At 35.2% G+C, this 21,398-nt stretch overlaps 1 protein-coding gene across 4 annotated transcripts in view; it reads left to right on the forward strand.

Annotated features, from left to right (window-relative positions):
• The window catches only part of LOC137226572 (sodium channel protein type 1 subunit alpha), a 164,603-nt gene extending 143,854 nt beyond the window's left edge, over positions 1 to 20,749 (forward strand). For all 4 annotated transcript variants that reach the window (XM_067741673.1, XM_067741672.1, XM_067741675.1 and 1 more), the window contains 6 exons: positions 5,368 to 5,649; positions 8,357 to 8,410; positions 9,951 to 10,088; positions 13,410 to 13,514; positions 15,087 to 15,357; positions 17,506 to 20,749. In XM_067741673.1, the coding sequence (XP_067597774.1) occupies positions 5,368 to 5,649; positions 8,357 to 8,410; positions 9,951 to 10,088; positions 13,410 to 13,514; positions 15,087 to 15,357; positions 17,506 to 18,683 (2,028 nt within the window). In that variant the 3' untranslated portion in view covers positions 18,684 to 20,749. The remainder of the gene's footprint in view (positions 1 to 5,367; positions 5,650 to 8,356; positions 8,411 to 9,950; positions 10,089 to 13,409; positions 13,515 to 15,086; positions 15,358 to 17,505) is intronic.
• The last annotated feature ends 649 nt before the right edge of the window (positions 20,750 to 21,398 follow it).

A 21,398-nucleotide genomic window follows, 5' to 3' on the forward strand; every position in this document is an offset into this window, starting at 1 on the left:
ACAATGCTAAACATTTGGAGCTGTTGTAATTATTTCAAATTTGACCTTTTGGAAGTTTATTAAATCCATGAGTCAAATGACCAGATATTTTCATATTTAACACCTTATTTCCATAACAGTATTGACCCTGTGGGCCTTTAATTTTTACAGAAATAACCTTATCTATAATTTTGATCAATAATGCTTTTTATATTATAAGGAGAGGCTAATTTTTGAAACTTGGAGTTTTCAAAACAAAATCCTTATAGATGCTGATAGGAGATGAACTAATCGTTTAAATTGTCAGATTTATGAATATGGTCCTTGCCTCTTAATGACAGCATATATACAACCCTAAAATGGCTGATGATTTCAACATGTATTTGGCATTGTAGAGACAAAATAACCTGATTATTGATTCTATTTTTGTTTCTTTGTTTCTGGTATTTGGAATTTTTGACTTTGTAAACAATATAATCATGGATGATGGTGAGGATGGAAATAATAATGATGATTATAATTGGGAAGTTAGCTTTGAATATATTCAGAAACTCTCATTTTATTCTTTTCCCTAGCAGCATAAAATCACAATAGCTATGTGAAAGCGTAAATCAGGCTCATTTTATTTTTGTTTTGTCACTTCTTCAAAGCATGTGCTTTAGTGCAACATTACCAAATAAAGCATGTTGTACAGTGCTTGATAAGAAGTTAGAAAGTAAGAAATAAATTATCATCACTCTGCCCTTTATGTTTTGCATGTTCTATGCACATTTCTGGCTGACAGCTTTGAAACATTTATTGTATTTCAAATTTCCAGTCCAAATTTTCAACTTGTAAAATTGAACTGAGTGAATTGATGTCATGGATAACTTAAGTAAAATAAATTTTGTATTTTTAATTTCCTTGTCTAGGAAATCTTAAATACCTTCTTTTTCAAAAGAACTCAAGCCTTGATTGATAGGTAAACAGACAGAGAGCATCATATACAAAAAGTAACACCAAATGTTCTGTCATATCAGATTTCTAACTAATAACAAACTATATATTTCTATTTTATATAGGATAATCTTGCTCCAACTTGGATGGGGTGGAGCGCTGGTTCCGCCCCTCAGCCCTTTATTATGGGTACTGTATTACCCCTTTTGCTTCCTTTCATCCTTTCACTGTGACTTTGTGTTAGTGGGATGAGGGAGGGCTTGGGAAGGGTACTATCACACCACAGTAAGGAAAATACAGTATTTACATTCTAATCCCCTATTTTCAATTGTCTTAAATTTTCTTTTGAGAAAAATACCTTTTGTGAATTTACGCTCTGTGGATTTGAACCTCAACTGCTGATATCTTTATTAAGTTTCACTCAATATGATTTAGATGTGTGTATACTGAGTTATCCATTTATGGGGAGATTATCTGATTGGTGAGGGTGGGGGACCCTGGTTTAGAATGGTTGCGTGAAGTTTTTAACTTATCAAGATGATGATGCTGTTTGAGGCATTTAAAAGAACACTTGCTATTTTCTACTTTGGTCCGGGGCCTGAAAATTGACATCAAGATACTGGCAGTGGCTTCCTTGCCTGTTGACATGTGTGAGCAGATGCTAGGGTGCAGTATTCCAGGTTTCATAAAACTGGTATTGATTGTGTGATCATTCTCATGCTTTATTAAGTGTAAGTTTATAGGGGTTATTTTTCAAATGTAACAAAGCAAAAATATATTAAGATAGAGTTGAGTAAGCACATGTGATTTGTGTTTTAAATAAAGTAAATATGAAAGGACCCACTTATTTGAATTGTACAGACTACAACACCCACCTAGAAATAAAACATCTTATTATGTGTATTAAGATAGAATTTAATGCATAAACTTACTTCATAGACTACGTCACTCCCAACTAACCTTTTAGTATCTTAGAAAATATCATAGTGAAAACATAAATAAAAATGAATCTACATTTTGTTTATTCTTAAAGTTTGGGAATAATGTGCAAGGAGGACAGTTTTTATTTTTGAGGGAGAGAAAAAGTTGGAATTTTTGTTTGGATAATTAATGTAACATATCTTTCAAAAATAATTACCGTAATTAAATCCCATAACACAAATGCAGACATTAGATTTAAAAAAGATACTATTACTCTTCTTCATACTTTAAAATGTGTGATTTCTACTTTGCCTACTTTTGATTTTTATTCACATAGTTTTTCAGTATTTTGATTAAAGAAACATTGCAATCCATGAGTAGTATTGATTTGAAGTTCAAAGACAGTTCATTCAGACAAGAGGACATTTCTGCATGTATCAAAATTCCCAACATTAATTTGCATATTTAATTGTCAATCCCTCATTTCATGTTGATTTACTTAAAAAGCAGATAATGAACCAGAAACAGAAAGAGTTTCTGTAGGAGTGAGTTGTGTGCTGGAATACAGAAATTCTATTTTGATGATGTTTTGCAAAACATTTGTGAGAAGCAACCTCTAGTATTAATTCATTAAGATAGTTCCTTTCTTAGAACCTCCTTTTATGCAGCCTGAAACTTCAATTTGTTCTTTCCAACTTGTTTAGTCCAGTTCTGTCTAGTGCCTTCACCACCTGGGAACCAATTACTGCAGTTCCCTAGAGCCAGAAGGAGTTAATACCCCTCCCTCTGTGCTGAACCAAGGAAGGGCTTGGGGCTCTTGGGAAAAGACAATCCTTTCTCTCATCCTTCATTGCCTAATTTAATGAGATTTTAAATATGAATGGACCTTTGTATAGTAAATCCTTTTATCTTCATAAAAATAAACGTTTTCTCTGGGCCAAATGTATGCCAACCATTGTAAATGTTCCTTGAAAGGCACTGCTGCTTATATCATGAATTACATAGAGTTAATTTTAGTGCAAATCCAATCCCCAGTTTCAAAAGAAACCCCTCAGACTTATTAGCTAACGCCAAATTATTTTGTGTTCAGCTCTTTATTCTCATCCCATATCCAGAAATCGCATTTAAAAATTATATTTTGATCAGTAAATGCTAAGCTAACCTTTACTTCATTCATTCATTCAATCACCATTTTTGTAGTCCTGTATTCAAAGCACCTGCTATATTCCTGTATTCAAGGCACTCAAAGCCTTGGAGAATTCACAAATATATTTTTTCATCTTAAATTAAAAAAAAAAAAGTCTACCATCTGTCAAGATTATGGGAATGCCATTCATTAACTCTAACACAGAGCAATCTGGGTACCGGATAACTACGAGTGACTCTAAGGAAAATTAGTGAGGTCGAGTAGAAGAAGCACTAGATGCCATTTCTAGTCTACATTCTGAACTTAACCTAGCTTAGCTCATTCTTCTCATTTACCAAATGAGAATGCAGTAGTAAAGTATCTCTATAGTCCTGTCCAGTGCTGGAATTCTGATTTTTGAATTCAAAAGAGGAAACACTCATCTCTCTTTTGGAGGCTAAACTGAGAGGTGAAGTGAGGCTCCATGACAGAAGTGTTGCTTGAACTACAGCTTGTGAGGAGAGTGTTTCAGAAGGGGAGGTAGTGGACACGGAATTTCAAAGGAAAGGGCATCTCAGTTCTCTGGTAATGTTATTAGCACATGGTAATTACATTAGTTGGATTGGCGTGAAGGCTAGGTGGCTAGGGAAGTTAAAACTAGAAATGCAGATTCAGAAGTGATTTGAACATCAAGGTAAGGAAGATGTTTGATAATCAGTGGGAAGCCATTAAATAATTTTAAATGAGAGTCGGAGATGAATTCATCTTATATGAATGAAAGGAAGGAGGAAATTGAAAGACTCTGAAAATGGTACAAGTATGTACTAACAGATGTCAGAACTAGGGTGGCGATCATGAAAATGGAGAAGTGATAGAGGTGAGAAAGGTTTGGAAGAAAAAAGTGTGAGACCTACAGATTGATGGGAAAAGAATTCAAGAAATAGGTGTAGGTAGCCAGTGTTCTGCTCATGGGCTAAATTGGGTGTTGTAGGTAAAAAAAAAAAACAAAAAAAATATGCATTTTAACATGTGCTTTGTGTATACACAGTAGAAAAAGCTTTTTAATCTGGCTGTTAGGCAAAATGTTTGGAAAAGGAGGGAAATAAATAATAACTTGATTTCAGCTTTCATATCTTGAATCCAAAGAAATCTAAGTGTATCCACACATTTAAAGTGAAGTATAAAATAAAGACTTATTCATTCAGTTGTCTTAATGCAGACGGCCACATGAGATAAAGGTGAGGTACCATGTGTCAGCTTGGTAGGCTGCATAGCTCACATCATCTGGATCTGCCTAGATAATTCAACTGACTTCACTTTTTCATTCTCATTCCCCTCTTTGTCATTAATGGTTTTATTATTGCCTTTGGCCCACTTTCAGATCGACAAGAATCATAGAGGTACACAGGTAGAATTCAACTTAGCTATGAATGTTCAAGTCTGAGGCATCATCTGCCACTTAGGAGCATTTTAGGGCCTGTGTTTATCTCTCTCTTAGCTACTCATGTGCATCTCCAATGGGAACTGTAGAGAAGGAAGCAAGGACAGTCCTCCCTACAGTGTTGCTAAAAACTCAGAGTTTTAATTTGTGGTCCAGGAATAAAGATAAGAGGGGCAAAAATGCTTCCATTAAAAAAAAAAGTAGCTAATTATTTAGCACAGAACTTGATATAATCACATCAGATTTAGGAGCTATCATCCCAAAAATGGCATCCCTCCTTTTCTTATTTTCCTAAGAAACTGATTTCTACTATGTTTCATTTAAAATAAGTTTATCAAATTAAACTCAGTAAATGAAACAACTGATATGACTGGAGCTTGAAATAAACGATGTGATGATCTAATGAAATACATAATGCTAAATTGTCTTGCTTCTTATGCAAAAATTATTATTAGTCATAGCAATGCATGAATAATTAAGGACAAAATTATATTAGGTATTTAATAATTTTTTATATTTATACATCTGAATTTTTAGTTTAGTAAAATATATCAATCAAATCAACTCTTGTCCCAACATTTTAGTTTCATTCTTTAATATACTGCCTTTTTTAATGAGTTAATTTTCTCTGTTAGGAATTCTTACTTTTTCTAATAAAAACTTTTCTGACTTCATCTGACAGCAAATTCCTCTGATTTTGTTTTCCCTTTAACTTTTCAGTACTTCTCCTCTCTTTTTAAAATCTTTTTTATCTTTGATATATTATCTAAATTCATTTCCCTTAAATGTATTGCTTATGAAAGAATGTATTTCATTTTAAGACATTTTTACTTTGCTTTTAAATATCTTAGAATAATCTTGATAGTAAAAAAAAAAAAAAGAATGACTAAAGATTACTAGGGGAATGTCTTTTCTTTTAACCAACAAGAATTCTGACTTTTCTTTTTTTCCATTTGTGTATTAGGTGGTTGTGAATGCCCTTTTAGGAGCAATTCCATCCATCATGAATGTGCTTCTGGTTTGTCTTATATTCTGGCTAATTTTCAGCATCATGGGCGTAAATTTGTTTGCTGGCAAATTCTACCACTGTGTTAACACCACAACTGGTGACATGTTTGACATCAGCGAAGTGAATAATCATTCTGATTGCCTAATACTAATAGAAAGAAATGAGACTGCCCGATGGAAAAATGTGAAAGTAAACTTTGATAATGTAGGATTTGGGTATCTCTCTTTGCTTCAAGTTGTAAGTGAACACTCTTTTCTCTGAAATGTGTTTATTGTTTGGAATAATAACAAAGTAATGATATACAGCTATTATTTAGTTACTAAGAAGAAATTTTATAACGTATTTCCTTTTTTCTAATTTTGGTTTATTAGTACAAGTTCATGAGCCCAGATGGGTGGAAGTGTCAGTATATTTAAACAGTGCAGACGTAGTTGATAGTGGCCAGGTATTTTAGTTGATAGTGGCCAGGTATTTTAGTTCTTTCCAAAGGTCTTTTTTTCTTCTCATATTACTCTCTCTTCCCATGTGAACAAGTTGATTAATAAATCAATAAATTTGCTATTATTTTTCCTATTGCAATTGGAAAGCTTGTTTCACTGATGGATCACCCCCTCCCCGCAAACATACACCCTTAACACACCTGATTGGATTGTAACAAATTGGTGGGAATTAAATTAACTGCTACTGAATTGTATCATTTGGATTGAAGATTGGGGAATGATATTTAGGTTTTAGGTTTAGATCCTCATAGCAAAATGAAATAATACCAGGTAACACTCAGACACAGAAATCAAACACAAGCAGCTGTTGTCTCACCCCAAATGTCCTTCAGTACAATTACTTAAGTCTTTTTTTTTTTTCTCTAAATATTGATGTTTTCACTACTGGGTCTTTAAGCCTGAAACATAGTTCACAATTTATAAAAATGTAAAAGATGGTGGCCTCTTAAACATTTTCATTTGATGCTGCTTCTGACTGCAGCTGCATCGCAAGAGAGCAGTGGGTAAAGACAGTCTAGGTCGTTTGAAAAACATTGTAAAAATACTGTTCTATTTTGGCCACTGAAAACTCATCTTAAAAAAAAAAAAAACTGCGTAAGTTCTTTCCTGTGGTTCTGCAGAGTCTTTAGGGAAGAAATCTATTTTGTTTCACCAGGGTTGTGTTTTCAGTTGTTCAGCCAGGAGATTAAGCAAACAAACCTGGACTGGTCAAAATCCTCGTGCATCTCTTTCAGAGGTGTCAGTACTGTGATTATTTTACAAGTTCTTTCCACCTTCTTGTTAGAAATTCTTATTTATCTTGTAGATGTTTCTGACTTACTCTGAACGCTTATGCAATTAAAATAGAGATTTTTATAATCTGGCAAGTATGATTTCTTTAAATATTAGCGTAGACACATGATGATATTTCCTTGGGCCCTTATCCTAACGCTTAACTAATAACCACACTTGTAAATATCACTAATTTATATCACTTCCTCCATAAAATTGAGAAAGAAAAATTGAAAATTTCAAGCAGTCCCTTAAAATGCTAAACAAGGGGTAAAGATCCTGTATGAAGCCATTAAATAAATTCTGCTACTGAAGTACTGATTTATTCTTGGCTTTATACAGAATCATCTCTCTGTTGATTAGCAATTCATTGAAATGGTTCCTTGAATCACTTTTTTCTGTTCCTGTACCTAGTGTGTGATGAACTTGTTCTATCATTGACCTCAGCCATTGACACATTCAACATTTCCCTCTTTGATACACAAATAAGTTCTATTTTCTAGCTAAGAAACTTTACTTTCTCTTCACTGCCATCACAACCACCCTTACTTGGCTTTCTTCCCATGACATCTACCACTTCACAAGTGTTAGTGTTATAAAAACAAAGATGTGTTGAGATACAGATGCTGAAAGCTTTTTGCTAGATTTGCTCACTAAGGAATAATCCTCTCAGGCCCGTAGGGCTCAAAATTCATGTCCTAGGGCAAGTAACAAATTACTGTAAGCTATTACACTTGGAATACCAAGTGTACTATTTTTCACTTTTCTTACCCAAATTAACTCACTCTCATCAAAAATTACAAAGAGGGACTCCCTGGCGGTCCAGTGGTTAAGACTCCGCGCTTCCAACACAGGTGGCGAGGGTTCAATCCCTGGTTGGGGAACTAATATCCCACATGCCATGTGGCATGGCCAAAAAAAACCCCCAAAACAAAACAAAACAAACGAACAGAAAAAAAAAAAAAAAGGAGTATTATTTTTAAAAGTTACAGAGAATAAAGTGGAATATAGGATTATTTCTAGATGTTATGCTTTAAAATTCTTAAAATGTTAGTTGCAACTGACTTTTTGTATACCTGTATGATCCTTAGAGTGTTACAATCAAGAGAAATCATAAACTTTCAGTCGCTTTGTCACCTTGTAGATAGATTTTAGTGGATGATCGTCAGGTCTAAGTTGTAGTTGTTTTGCTGCTACAAACATTGCCAAATGTGTTGGCATTTGTAAAGCTTTCTAAAAGTATTCCGCCAAATCTTGATAGCACTTTATATTGCATGATTGGAAGGGAGGGAGACGCAAGAGGGAAGAGATATGGGAACATATGTATATGTATAACTTATTCACTTTGTTATAAAGCAGAAACTAACACACCATTGTAAAGCAATTATACGCCAATAAAGATGTTAAAAAATAATAAAAAAAAAGAACTGAGAAGTATTTGTGAGTTGGTTATCAAGCAGGAAGATATATCAAATGACCATTCTGTTTATTATATGGTCTAGAAATGAAGAGACTTACTGAGATATTGTTGGTCCAAAATCCATGTAAAATTTGTTTCGAGATGTCTTTTAAAAATGTTCCTTTTAAAGAAATATATCAGGAAGAATATTTATTAAACATCAGGTCTGAATTATTTTTACTCCAAAGTAAAACATGCATGTCCTTTTTAATAGGCCACATTTAAGGGATGGATGGATATAATGTATGCAGCAGTTGATTCCAGAAATGTAAGTATTCTTTACATCCTAAGTCTTTTCACAGTATTGATTAGGCACTAAAATTAACAGAGCATATCAGCTAAATGGAATGATTCTACAATGAATTTTTAAAAAGGGAAAAGTATGACTCAAGTTAATACTCAAATATTTATCAGAAAGATCTTAGTAAGATATATCAAAATGGAAGTCAAACTAATGTAACACATGAGTATATTTAATAACTAACAAATATCCATCTATTAACTATTTTTCTATTTTGTTTCCTTTTTATCTACCAATTATATAATCAATAATAACATTGGCATGCTGGAGCAAATGTGAAGAAATACATGGTTACCATCAGTAGTTTACCCTCCACATTAGACAAGTTAGGGATGTTGTCTAGGCAGAATTAGATTTCTGTAATAGTCACTTTAAAATCCATTCTTTTATATGATTATAGCATCCATAAATTTACTGGAGCCTTTACAGAGACTGTTATCATTTCTGTGATCAACAGTTTCCTTTAAGTTTCTATCACCTAAGACCTACTTTTTTGATTTATCCTACAATAGTCTTTTTCAGGCTTCAAGAAGAGAACTGAAATCCATGCTCATTCCAACTCTGCTCTTCAATATTTATAAAATTTAGTATTTTCTCTTTATCTTTCCATTCTGAAGTCCCATCTTCTATAATCATGAAGAATGAACTTTACCCCTGGAATCTTTAAACTGATCTGATAAGCACACTTTTATCTTTCTTGATGTGCATTTCCCATAAGTGGCTTTAGTTTTATGTTGAGTACTTTCTTGATATCCTCCAGAGATGAGTTATTTCACTTTGTTACTTATTGTGTTTGTTTTGTGCGTTTGGTTGGTTTTTAACTCTGTTATCTTTAGGAGGACATGAATCTATTAGGGCACTATCTATAGTGACTCCTTTACCTCTTTACTAAGTGCTAAGTAAAAGCTCAAATGCTTATTTATTATGAGTACAATCTAGAGATTAAATTATCAGTTGAGGATTTAGCAGATAGCATGTCCAATTATGTCTACTCAATCTGAAAAATTCAATGAATGTTATAATGTTATAGGCAGGATGCCAAACATCAAAATAAGTAACTCAATTCTTATTTGCTAAATAAATTCATGCATCAGGAATGATTATTTCTAAAATAATCATTGAAATAGTCTATGCATATTTACTGATGTAAAATTTTTTTCGCTATTAATTTTTAAATTATTAAAATGCAATACCTTAAAAATTCCCAAATTTAGTACACTACTGTCCAAATGGCAAGATATTAGTTGTATTTATAGTTAGAAAAAAATACATTTCAAAATCATCATACTGTATTTTTCACATGAGAACACTCTGTTTTTCACATAAAAAATTATCCTAAAGGCTAATTTCAGAGATTTATTTTTTAGAGGTAGCTGATTTAGAGGAAATAAAGAAAAGTACTGCTTAAGTGTTACTAGAAATTTTCTTTTCTATTCTCATGAAAAACACCAGTGACTACCAGCATCAAATGTATTGTAATATCTTACAAAATATTCTCCTTTTGTAGGTGGAACTCCAGCCTAAGTATGAGGAAAGTCTATACATGTATCTTTACTTTGTTATTTTCATCATCTTTGGGTCCTTCTTCACCTTGAACCTGTTTATTGGTGTCATCATAGATAATTTCAACCAGCAAAAGAAGAAGATAAGTATTTCTAATATTTTCTCTCCCACTGAGGTAATAAATTATTTGAAGGGTTTTCAACACCAAATGAGTACTTTAACTCAGAAACCAAATGGGATTATATATTAAAATCTATTTTTGCATCCTCCCCCTCTGCCATTCACTGCCCATGTCTTTCGTGGTATAAAAAGCCAAGAAGGAGTGTATTCCATTCTCCTGTGCATAGGTTCACAAAATCTCTCTCCTCTTTAAAGAAAAAATACTCAGGTACCACATTTTTTCTTTTGAAAAAGAATAATTAAAAAAAAGAACTAGAAGAGAACCCAGGCATACACCTGTTTCCCAGAGTCAACCTGTTGTTTTATCTTTACAACTTACCTCCTTGAAATATATTTTCCAGCAAAAACGTTTAAAATCTTTGCAGTAAATTAGGCATGAGAGGTAAGCTTCTTCTAGTGTTTCTTTTCACATTTTTTAATTCTTTTATGGCTCGTTTTATGTATTCCCACTTCATTCTCCCTGATGTTAATTACAAACTATCAGTTCCAGCCTTGAATTGAACAGTTCTTTATTAATTATTATCACTTATGAAGCCCATCTTATCATCCCAGTTATATATGCATATTGTCAAAAACACAGAAAGTGAAGAAATATCATTAATCAGGAGTAACCACTATTCACATTTTATGTTTTTCTGTTCAAACTTTTTCTACACATATCCTTGTTATTGAAATTATTTGGTCTATAATTATAAATTTTTTTGAGTTAACATAAGTATTTTCCCATTTTGTTAAGTCTTCATATACATATTAACATAATTTTCTTAACCATTTTCCAATAGATTGATGATTTAGGTTGTTTCTAATCTTTAATAATTTAAGTAGTGCCTGGTCAAAAGTCTTTGTGCTGAAAAAATTTGAGCGTTTAATGATTTCTTTAAGATAAATTCCAAGAGTAAAGTGTTTTGCTTTCCCCAGGTAACATGCCCACTCATACTCCCAATAAGTGGTGCTGGGAAAACTGGACAGGTACATGTAAAAGTATGAAATTAGAATCCTCCCTAACACCATACACAAAAATAAACTCAAAATGGATTAAAGACCTAAATGTAAGGCCAGACACTATCAAACTCTTAGAGGAAAACATAGGCAGAACAGTACGACAGAAATCACAGCAAGATCCTTTTTGACCCACCTCCTAGAGAAATGGAAATAAAAACAAAAAGAAACAAATGGGACCTAATGAAACTTAAAAGCTTTTGCACAGCAGAGGAAACCATAAACAAGACCAAAAGACAACCCTCAGAATGAGAGAAAATATTTGCAAATGTAGCAACTGACAAAGGATTAATCTCCAAAATTTACAAACAGCTCATGCAGCTCAATATCAAAAAAACAAACAACCCAATCCAAAAATGGGCAGAAGACCTAAATAGACATTTCTCCAAAGAAGATATACAGATTGCCAACGAGAACATGAAAGAATGCTCAACATCATTAATCATTAGAGAAATGCAAATCCAAACTACAATGAGATATCATCTCACACCAGTCAGAATGGCCATCATCAAAAAATCTAGAAACAATAAATGCTGGAGAGGGTGTGGAGAAAAGGGAACACTCTTGCAGTGTTGGTGGGAATGTAAATTGATACAGCCACTGTGGAGAACAGTATGGAGCTTCCTTAAAAAACTAAAAATAGAACTACCATACGACCCAGCAATCCCACTACTGGGCATATACCCTGAGAAAACCATAATTCCAGAAGAGTCATGTACCACAATGTTCACTGCAGCATTATTTACAATAGCCAGGACATGGAATCAACCTAAGTGTCCATCATCAGATGAATGGATAAAGAAGATGTGGCACATATATACAATGGAATATTATTCAGCCATAAAAAGAAACGAAATTGAGTTATTTTTAGTGAGGTGGATGGACCTAGAGTCTGTTGTACAGAGTGAAGTAAGTCAGAAAGAGAAAAACAAATACAGTATGCTAACACATATATATGGAATCTAAGGAAAAAAACAGGGTCATGAAGAACCTAGGGGTAAGACGGGAATAAAGACACACACCTACTAGAGAATGGACTTGAGGATATGGGGGGGGGAAGGGTAATCTGTGACAAAGTGAGAGAGTGGCATGGACATATGTACACTACCCAACGTAAAATAGATAGCTAGTGGGAAGCAGCCGCATAGCACAGGGTGATCAGCTCGGTGCTTTGTGACCACCTAGAGGGGTGGGATAGGGAGGGTGGGAGGGAGACGCAAGAGGGAAGAGATATGGGAACATATGTATATGTATAACTGATTCACTTTGTTATAAAGCAGAAATCAACACACCATTGTAAAGCAATTATACTCCAGTATAGATGTTAAAAAAAAAGAAAAAGCGTATAGATGTGCTCAGGTCACTGCTGTTTCACTGGCATCAAACATTCTCTCTGTTTTTTGGTACTTGATATTTGAAAAATGAAAATTGTATTTAATTTTCATGTCTTTTATGACTAGTGGGTTTGAATATGTTTTTGAGGCCTTTATTTTTGCCATTTATTTTTCTTCCTTTGTGTACTGATCCTTCATCTCACTTGCTCAGTCTGTTTTCTTATTATATGAGTGCTTTCATTGGATGAGACTCTTTCACTTATGGATCATTTCTGTCCCTTAGCCCCCTTTATTATTACTGATATTACTCCGTTGTCATTACCAAGCTATTTCGTTTCACTTATTAGCCTGAGGTCTAATCCTCTGTACCTACTGGCCTATCATATCACATACCTGCCATACGTATGACCTCTGACTTTTCCCCTAAGTCATCTACTGACTTGGCCAGTTTCCTTTCCATCCTTTTGCTCCAGTTCTTGGCAGAGTGAAAGTGGCTTTTTGTGAGTAACTCTAAACCATCATGCAATATACCTACTCTAACTCTTTGCTACATATGAATAAGAAAATCGTTGTCTTTACCTTCTGAAAGGCAGTGTGTGTGGTGAAAGGAACCATGTATTTAGTGTCTCAGTGAATCAAATTGTACTACTTCCTGAGTTTACGGTCTTGGGTAAAATACTTAACCTCTCAGATTCTGGGAATTTTTCCTCCATAAAATATTAGTGAAAACAATAAAGTCAATTTTGGATGATTGTGGGCAATAAATAAGATTATAGTATCTAAAAATTAGTTTTAATTTTTCAAATTTAAAATCCCAGGTATAATTATGCTAATTGGTTGAATTTTGCATTTCCTTTTTTAACTGTCCCTTTCCTATTTTAAGTTTAATATTAAAAAACTATGTACAAAGGGACACAGTTTTAACCAGTTTTGATTTTTCTTTTCTATACTTTGGAGGTCAAGACATCTTTATGACAGAAGAACAGAAGAAATACTATAATGCAATGAAAAAATTAGGATCAAAAAAGCCTCAAAAGCCTATACCTCGACCAGGGGTAAGAAATATCAAATGATATGGGGGGAAAAAATATAAAAACAAAACTAGCATGGGTTTTCTCACAGAAGAGATAGCAGCTAACGTTTCGAGCAGCAAAGATTTCTCCCACTTTTAGAGCATCATTAATTCATACCTTTTACGGTAATGGTAAAAATTATTTTTTAAAGGGAGAGACCAAAAGGAAAAAGAAGAAACAGAAAATGCACCCTTATCTTCAAGCCATTTAGAATTATACAACTAGAATCCAAACAAAATGGAAAAGCAAAAAAAAAAAAAATGGCAAAGGACACACAGGCAGTGTGATATGCACAAGGAATTTGATCATATAACTCAAGAATGTTAGAAGAGTAATCTTGGATGGCGTTAAAAAACATGCAGTTTTCTGATAGATTAACAAGTTGATGAATTGTTGAGTGAAATAACACCTTACTTCCATTTTATTTTTCATTAGAGGTACCAGTTGTTTTGGAGAAGGAAAGACTTCTAGTATCTAACATTCATATATAAGGCTATAAAGTTAGAAATTACTAATGTCTACAGAAGTCAGAGTCAATAAGTACAATTCATGATGATAAATAACCCAATGTCATGTTTCCATGATGAACCAATGAGACAACTGCCATGAAATGGAGGAGCCTTATCCCACATTGTACTGATTTTTATGATGATGACCTGTGAGGTTAAAACAACTCCTGGGGTGCTTTAGGGAATAAAATGCTAGTGAATATTCATATTGTGCTAGCCAACACTTGCCTTCTTGAGAATGATGAAAAACATATACTGTCCTCTGTTAAGCCTTAACACTGGAAGTGAAAATGAGTCAACTATGTGTAGGAAAAATGTAAGATAGACGATGTCCTCAAAGTTCCTCAGTGGCCTAGGGAAATGGGCCAGACAATGGCCTGTAGTGAATGACAGTGGCAGAACCAGGGAGCAGAACCATAGATCAGTGACAAGGGACATGAATTTGTGACATCAAAGCATAAGGAATGTCATTCTGGCCTGATTATCCCTGTGTACACTCAGCATTCTGTGTGTGACAATGTCAGCAAAGACTGGTTGGTGGAAGAGCATCAGTATTGCCACACATGGACTTTAAATGCATAATGTTATAGGTGTGTCATGAAAATGACAAGTTCCCTCTAACAATTCTTTGAGAATAAGGCAAGTGGAATGTTATTAGATACTATATTTTGAAACTGCTTCATGGTCCAACTGATCATGGGAAATTCTGGTATAACAAAATTAAGCAGGTTTCTTAACTTCTCGTAATTTTAATACATCAATATGCATTTTGTGCCTCTCAGAGAAGAGTACAGTATGCAGTGTTTCTTATCAAAAATCCCCTTTTGACAAGGGATTGTTATTCTGTGGAATACATTTTGGTAAATAGCAATTTAGGTAACTAAATTAAAGAACAATGTGCTATAAACCATCTTTTACAAAATTCAGGGCCAGTGGTTCCTAGGTATAATACTAGGCAGTCAGTTAGTGCAGAAAATACTTATGTAGAAGCTAATGTGTACAGGAAAACACCTCTGTTGCTAAAAGCATTTCTGATTCTCTACAGAACAAATTTCAAGGAATGGTCTTTGACTTCGTAACCAGACAAGTTTTTGACATAAGCATCATGATTCTCATCTGTCTCAACATGGTCACAATGATGGTGGAAACTGACGATCAGAGTGAATATGTGACTAGCATTTTGTCACGTATCAACCTGGTGTTCATTGTGCTGTTCACTGGAGAATGTGTGCTGAAGCTCATCTCCCTCCGCCATTATTATTTTACCATAGGCTGGAATATTTTTGATTTTGTGGTTGTCATTCTCTCCATTGTAGGTAAGAATTATTTCAGGTCTCTTAAGTTCAGCTCAATAAGAGTAAAAGTTAGACTAATCAAGTTTAAATTAGAGGTTATCTGATCACTCAGAGAAAACCACTGTGAAAATTTTGATGTATGTCATACTGGTGTGTTTCTCTTTCTTACAAAATGAGGCTCCTGCTATGCGTAGAGTATTGTATCCTATTCTGTGCATCTTAGACTAGGTATATTATTTGTCAATATACCAAAGTCTCATTGATTTGAACTAGAAATCTGCTGTTAACTAAGATTGAAATGTTTTTGACTTGTTGAGATTGAATAGTCTATACAATATCTAAATGGCTCTGTTGAAGAGAGGACTAGAAATTTAGTCTGGTACTCAGGAGAGACAGTGCATCAGAGACATAGACACAGAGTCATTAGCATGTATACAGGAGTGGAAGCTGGTGGCAAATAAGGAAGAGCATAGAGTGAAAAGAGAATAAAGCTAAGAACAAAATGTCAGCAATTGCAGATGGTAAGTTCTTTAATGCAGGGTATGGGATATTTTGTAGATTACCTTGAAATTTATAGTAATGATGCACAAAAGAAGTGATGTGGCATGGAACATCATTTCATCAGTCATACACTTCAAAGCCTGGAATGTTAAACAAGTCACATGACCCATAGCTCATCTCATTCAAGATACAACTGTAGCTCCAGTGAAGTGAAGAAGTCTGCCTGTGGGCCTGAAGTATTCATTCTTTCCTAAACCAGATAATAATATGATTGGGTCATTATTTTACCATCCAATAGGGGGTGCCTCCGTTAGGCAGAATTTTATGCCATTCCTCCCTCTGAAGAAGTTGATTTTCTATCCAACTCATATGTTGTATGTAGCCTTTGATTCCCACAGTAATCTGTGGTATAATTAGTTGTGGATAGGGTACTTAGTTGTATTCACCTCTCTTTCTCACTCTCTTTCCCTCTCTCTCACTCATACACACACACACACACACACACATGCTTACTTACTCTTTACAGAATGAGGTAGTGTAACTCAAAGGTACTTAATTTCTTGAGATCCTTTTCAGCTCAATCACTATTTCATTATTTTAAAGGCAAATGGAGAAAGAAGCTTTAAGGAAGAGAGCTGAGAGACCAGTGTCAGACACAGGAAACCAGAAACAGCATCAGCTCAAACCCTTTTAGAAATGCACCAGACCATATATATACATATATATATGTATTTTTTATATATATATATATATATATATGAATATTATAGTAGAAGTTTAGGGAAGCATCAAGTTCATGGAGAGATGAAATCAGCATTAAAAACTGCAGATACTTTTAGATGGGGAAGGACTGAATAGAGGGTATATATGATTTGGCATTTTCAGAAAAAAATCATTGAATTCTTATAAACGTGTACATATACTGTTGGCTACTGCTCTTAAGATGGACTTGAGAATTTTTAATTTGTTTTTTTAGATTCAGTCTTGGGATTTTGTATAAGCTAAAACTAGTCTATAGATATCCCTCAAAGACAAAAGGTACTATAAAATCCTTATTCAATTGAATATTGTCATAGTCACCTTGGACTGCCGTAATAATTACCACAGACTGGGTGGCTTAAACAAGAGAAACTTATTTTCTCAGAGTTCTGGAGGCCACAAGTCCAAGTCAACGTGCCAACATGATGGGTTTCTGGTGAGAGGTCTCTTCCAGGTTGGTAGATGGCCGTCTTCTCACTGTGTCCTCAGGTGGCAGGGAGAAAGAGAGAGCAAGCTCTCTATTGTCTTTTCTCATAAGGGCACTAATCCTATCATGAGGGCTCCAACCTCATGGCCTCATCTAAATTTAATTATCTCCCAAAGGCCCTATCTCCAAATACCACCACCTTGGGGGGTTAGGGCTGTAATGTATGAATTTGGTGGTAGGGTGGGTGGGGGGTGGGGGTGGACATAATTTAGTCCACAGCAAATACTGAGTTGAATTTAACGCTGAATGCCGAAATTAAGGTTTATCTATAATATATGTATGTGTTGTCTGTATATAAAATTGAAGATTAAATAACTGAATTTCAGTACTCTGAACTTTACCTGGGAGCCTTAACAGAAATTTAAGTATTATTTTAATGGATAACTTCTTCACTGGTTGATACTCTGATCTTTTATCCATAGGTATGTTTCTGGCTGAGCTGATAGAGAAATATTTTGTGTCCCCTACCCTGTTCCGAGTGATCCGTCTTGCCAGGATTGGCCGAATCCTGCGTCTGATCAAAGGGGCCAAGGGGATCCGCACACTGCTCTTTGCTTTGATGATGTCCCTTCCTGCGTTGTTTAACATCGGCCTCCTGCTCTTCCTGGTCATGTTCATCTACGCCATCTTTGGGATGTCCAACTTCGCCTATGTTAAGAGGGAGGTTGGCATTGATGACATGTTCAACTTCGAGACCTTTGGCAACAGCATGATCTGCCTGTTCCAGATTACCACCTCTGCTGGCTGGGATGGATTGCTAGCACCTATTCTCAACAGTAAACCACCCGATTGTGACCCTAATAAAGTTAACCCTGGCAGCTCAGTTAAGGGAGACTGTGGGAACCCATCTGTGGGGATCTTCTTTTTTGTCAGTTACATCATCATATCATTTCTGGTCGTGGTGAACATGTACATCGCTGTCATCCTGGAGAACTTCAGTGTTGCTACTGAAGAAAGTGCAGAGCCCCTGAGCGAGGATGACTTTGAGATGTTCTACGAGGTTTGGGAGAAGTTTGATCCCAATGCCACCCAGTTCATGGAATTTGAAAAACTCTCTCAGTTTGCAGCTGCTCTTGAACCTCCGCTCAATTTGCCACAACCGAACAAAGTCCAGCTCATTGCCATGGATCTGCCTATGGTCAGTGGGGACCGGATCCACTGTCTTGACATCTTATTTGCTTTTACGAAGCGGGTTCTGGGGGAGAGTGGAGAGATGGATGCTCTCCGAATACAGATGGAAGAGCGATTCATGGCTTCCAACCCATCAAAGGTTTCCTATCAGCCAATAACTACGACTTTAAGACGAAAACAAGAGGAGGTGTCTGCTGTTATTATTCAGCGTGCATACAGGCGCCACCTTTTAAAGCGAACTGTAAAGCAAGCTTCATTTACATATAACAAAAATAAAATCAAAGGTGGGGCTAATCTTCTTATAAAAGAAGACATGGTAATTGACAGAATAAATGAAAACTCAATTACAGAAAAGACTGATCTGACCATGTCCACAGCAGCTTGTCCGCCCTCCTACGATCGGGTAACAAAGCCAATCGTGGAAAAACACGAGCAAGAAGGCAAAGATGAGAAAGCCAAAGGGAAATAAACAAAAATAAATCAAAATCACTGGGTGACAAATTGTTTACAGCCTGTGAAGGTGATGTATTCTGGTCAACAGGAATCCTTTAGGAGGTCAATGCCAAACTGACTGTTTTTACACAAATCTACTTAAGGTCAGTGCCTACAATCAGACAGTGACCCCTTGTCGGAAAACTGTGACTCTGAAAAGGGAAGATGACCTCGACAGGAGGTTACTGTTCTCACTACCAGCTGACACTGCTGAAGACAAGAGACAAAATGGCTACTCAGACTGTAGGGACCAGTTCAAAGGGGTGCAAACCTATAATTCGGGGGTTGTTTAACATGAAACACTTTAGTGTAGTAATTGTATCCACTCTTTGCATTTCGACTGCCACATTTGTCACATTTTTACAAAATCTGTTAGTGGATTCATCTTTTTTTTAGTCCATATGTTGTTTATTATATGTGACTATTTTTGTAAACGGGGTTTCTGTTGGGAAATAGACTAAAGGACCTCTCTAACAGGTATGCCACCCGGGGTTATGGTAATTGCATGGCCTCCCATCTGCACAGAGATGTGGTTTGCATGAGGGCATGCTACACTCAGAGATCATGCATGAAAAAAGTCACGAGGAAAACAATGAGTTCTTAAATTCCATCCATGTTTCTGGGAGGGGTAATTAGGTGAAAATTGGAGGTGCTTTGCTGACCTTGTCAAATCCAGCCCCTAGACCAACTATATCATTTTGGGGGGGATAGCCCATGAAATCTAAGCAGGTGAAAACTTCACTCAAATGTCTGGAGTCATAAGTGTTATGTTTCTGTTTCTTGTATTTAAAAACCTGAATAAGTATTGCTTCCCCCCTAAAGACGGAATTGACAAAAAGAACGCTTTATAAATTTCTGCTTAATCCTGCACTTTGTTTAGCCATCTTCAGCGCAGCAAGGTTGACAATGTATATGTTAATGAAATGCTATTTATTATGTAAATAGTCATTTTACCCGGTGGTGCACGTTTGAGCAAAGAAATAATGACCTAAGCACAGTATTTATTGCATCAAATATGTACCACAAGAAATGTAGAGTGCAAGCTTTACACAGGTAACATAATGTATTCTGTACCATTATAGATAGCTTGGATGCTATGAATGCATGTTTCTAATTACCATGCTGCTGTATCTGGTTTCTCGCACTGCTCAGAATCTCATTTATGAGAAACCATATGTCACTGGTAAAGTCAAAGAAATTGCTCAACAGATCTCATTTCTTTAAGTCATTAAGCAATAGTTTGCAGCACTTTAACAGCTTTTTGGTTATTTTTAAATTTTAAGTGGATCCCATATGTTGTATAGCCTGACTGTACAGACATGTTTTAAAAAAAAGCACCGCTTAACCTGTTAAAATGTGTTTAGAGTTTTATAAGCAAATATAAGTACTGTAAAAAGTCATTTTATTTTATTTTTCAGCATTATGTACATAAATATGAAGAGGAAATTATCTTAAGGTTGATATCACAATCACTTTCTTACTTTCTGTCCACCGTACTTTTTCAGGGAAGAAATTTGCTAAATAAGAAATGAAAACAAGACGGGGTAGTTGTAGATTTCTGCTTTTTTATTACATTTGCTACTTTTAGATTATTTCATAATTTTAAAGGGCAAAAATAGGTTCACAACTCACATCCAAATTATGCTTTGCAATTGGAAAAAGGTATAAATTTTTATTTACATTTTTGGTAGTTCCTACACTAACTGATTGAAGATAGTGCTTATTTTTCATTTTTGTCCTTTTTTTCTAACTTCTGTTTATGTTTTCATTTCTTTGGAGTCATGCCGCTCTAGATTGCTCTAAATATAATGCGGGTTTCACAACTTTTTTTTTTCCTGGAAGAACAGAGAGTAGTGAACTTACGTAGTCAGTTATATCAGGACATTTTGTGTTTCTTACAGAAGCAAACTATAGGCACTTTTTCTTAAAACTACTTAAACTGTATTCATGAACTGCATGCTGGAAAATGCTACTATTACCCTAAGTGATGCTAACCAACATTAAAAATGTGCAAAACTAATAAAGATTACATTTTTTATTTCATTGTTTGCCCAGTTACTTTTAGTTAACGGTGTTGTGTAACAAGATGAAGATGTTTTTATTGTACAAATTGGGGGAGAAGGGGAGCTAAACACACACACACACACACACACACACACACACACACACGTATACCCGGGCTGACAGCAAGAAAACCTGGGGTAGGAATGGGGCTGGGGAAGTGACATACCAGGGGCTACAAGCAGTAGGATGTGGTCTCTGTTAGGAGAAAGGACTGAAGCTAGAGCATAAGCTGGTGGCTCCAGAAGGAAAAGAAGGATATGGGAACCAGAGCTATGGTGGATGGCCACTTGAGGTACAAAGAGAATCCCTCAGAAGTGTATTAAAATAGTAAAAGTTGCAATGTGTGAGTCTGGTATTTTGTTTGCTCCTCCAGAACCACTTTTCATGCTCCTCCAGGTTGACTTTCTCAGCAAAAGAAGTAAGTACAAATTACAGAATATATAGAGGAACGAATGAGTAACTCTACAGGCGGATTCAGGGACAATTATAACTGTAAACTCTGATCTGGGTTTGAAGAATGAGAGGGATAGGGCAGTCCAAACAGCAGAAGTATTACAGAAAAGTGGTCAAAAGTATAGATTCTGCAGCCAGATTGCCTGGATTCAAACATCAGCTATACTGCTTACCA

Source organism: Pseudorca crassidens, chromosome 6, assembly GCF_039906515.1.
Source record: "Pseudorca crassidens isolate mPseCra1 chromosome 6, mPseCra1.hap1, whole genome shotgun sequence".
In the NCBI taxonomy this organism is placed as follows: Eukaryota; Metazoa; Chordata; class Mammalia; order Artiodactyla; family Delphinidae; genus Pseudorca; species Pseudorca crassidens.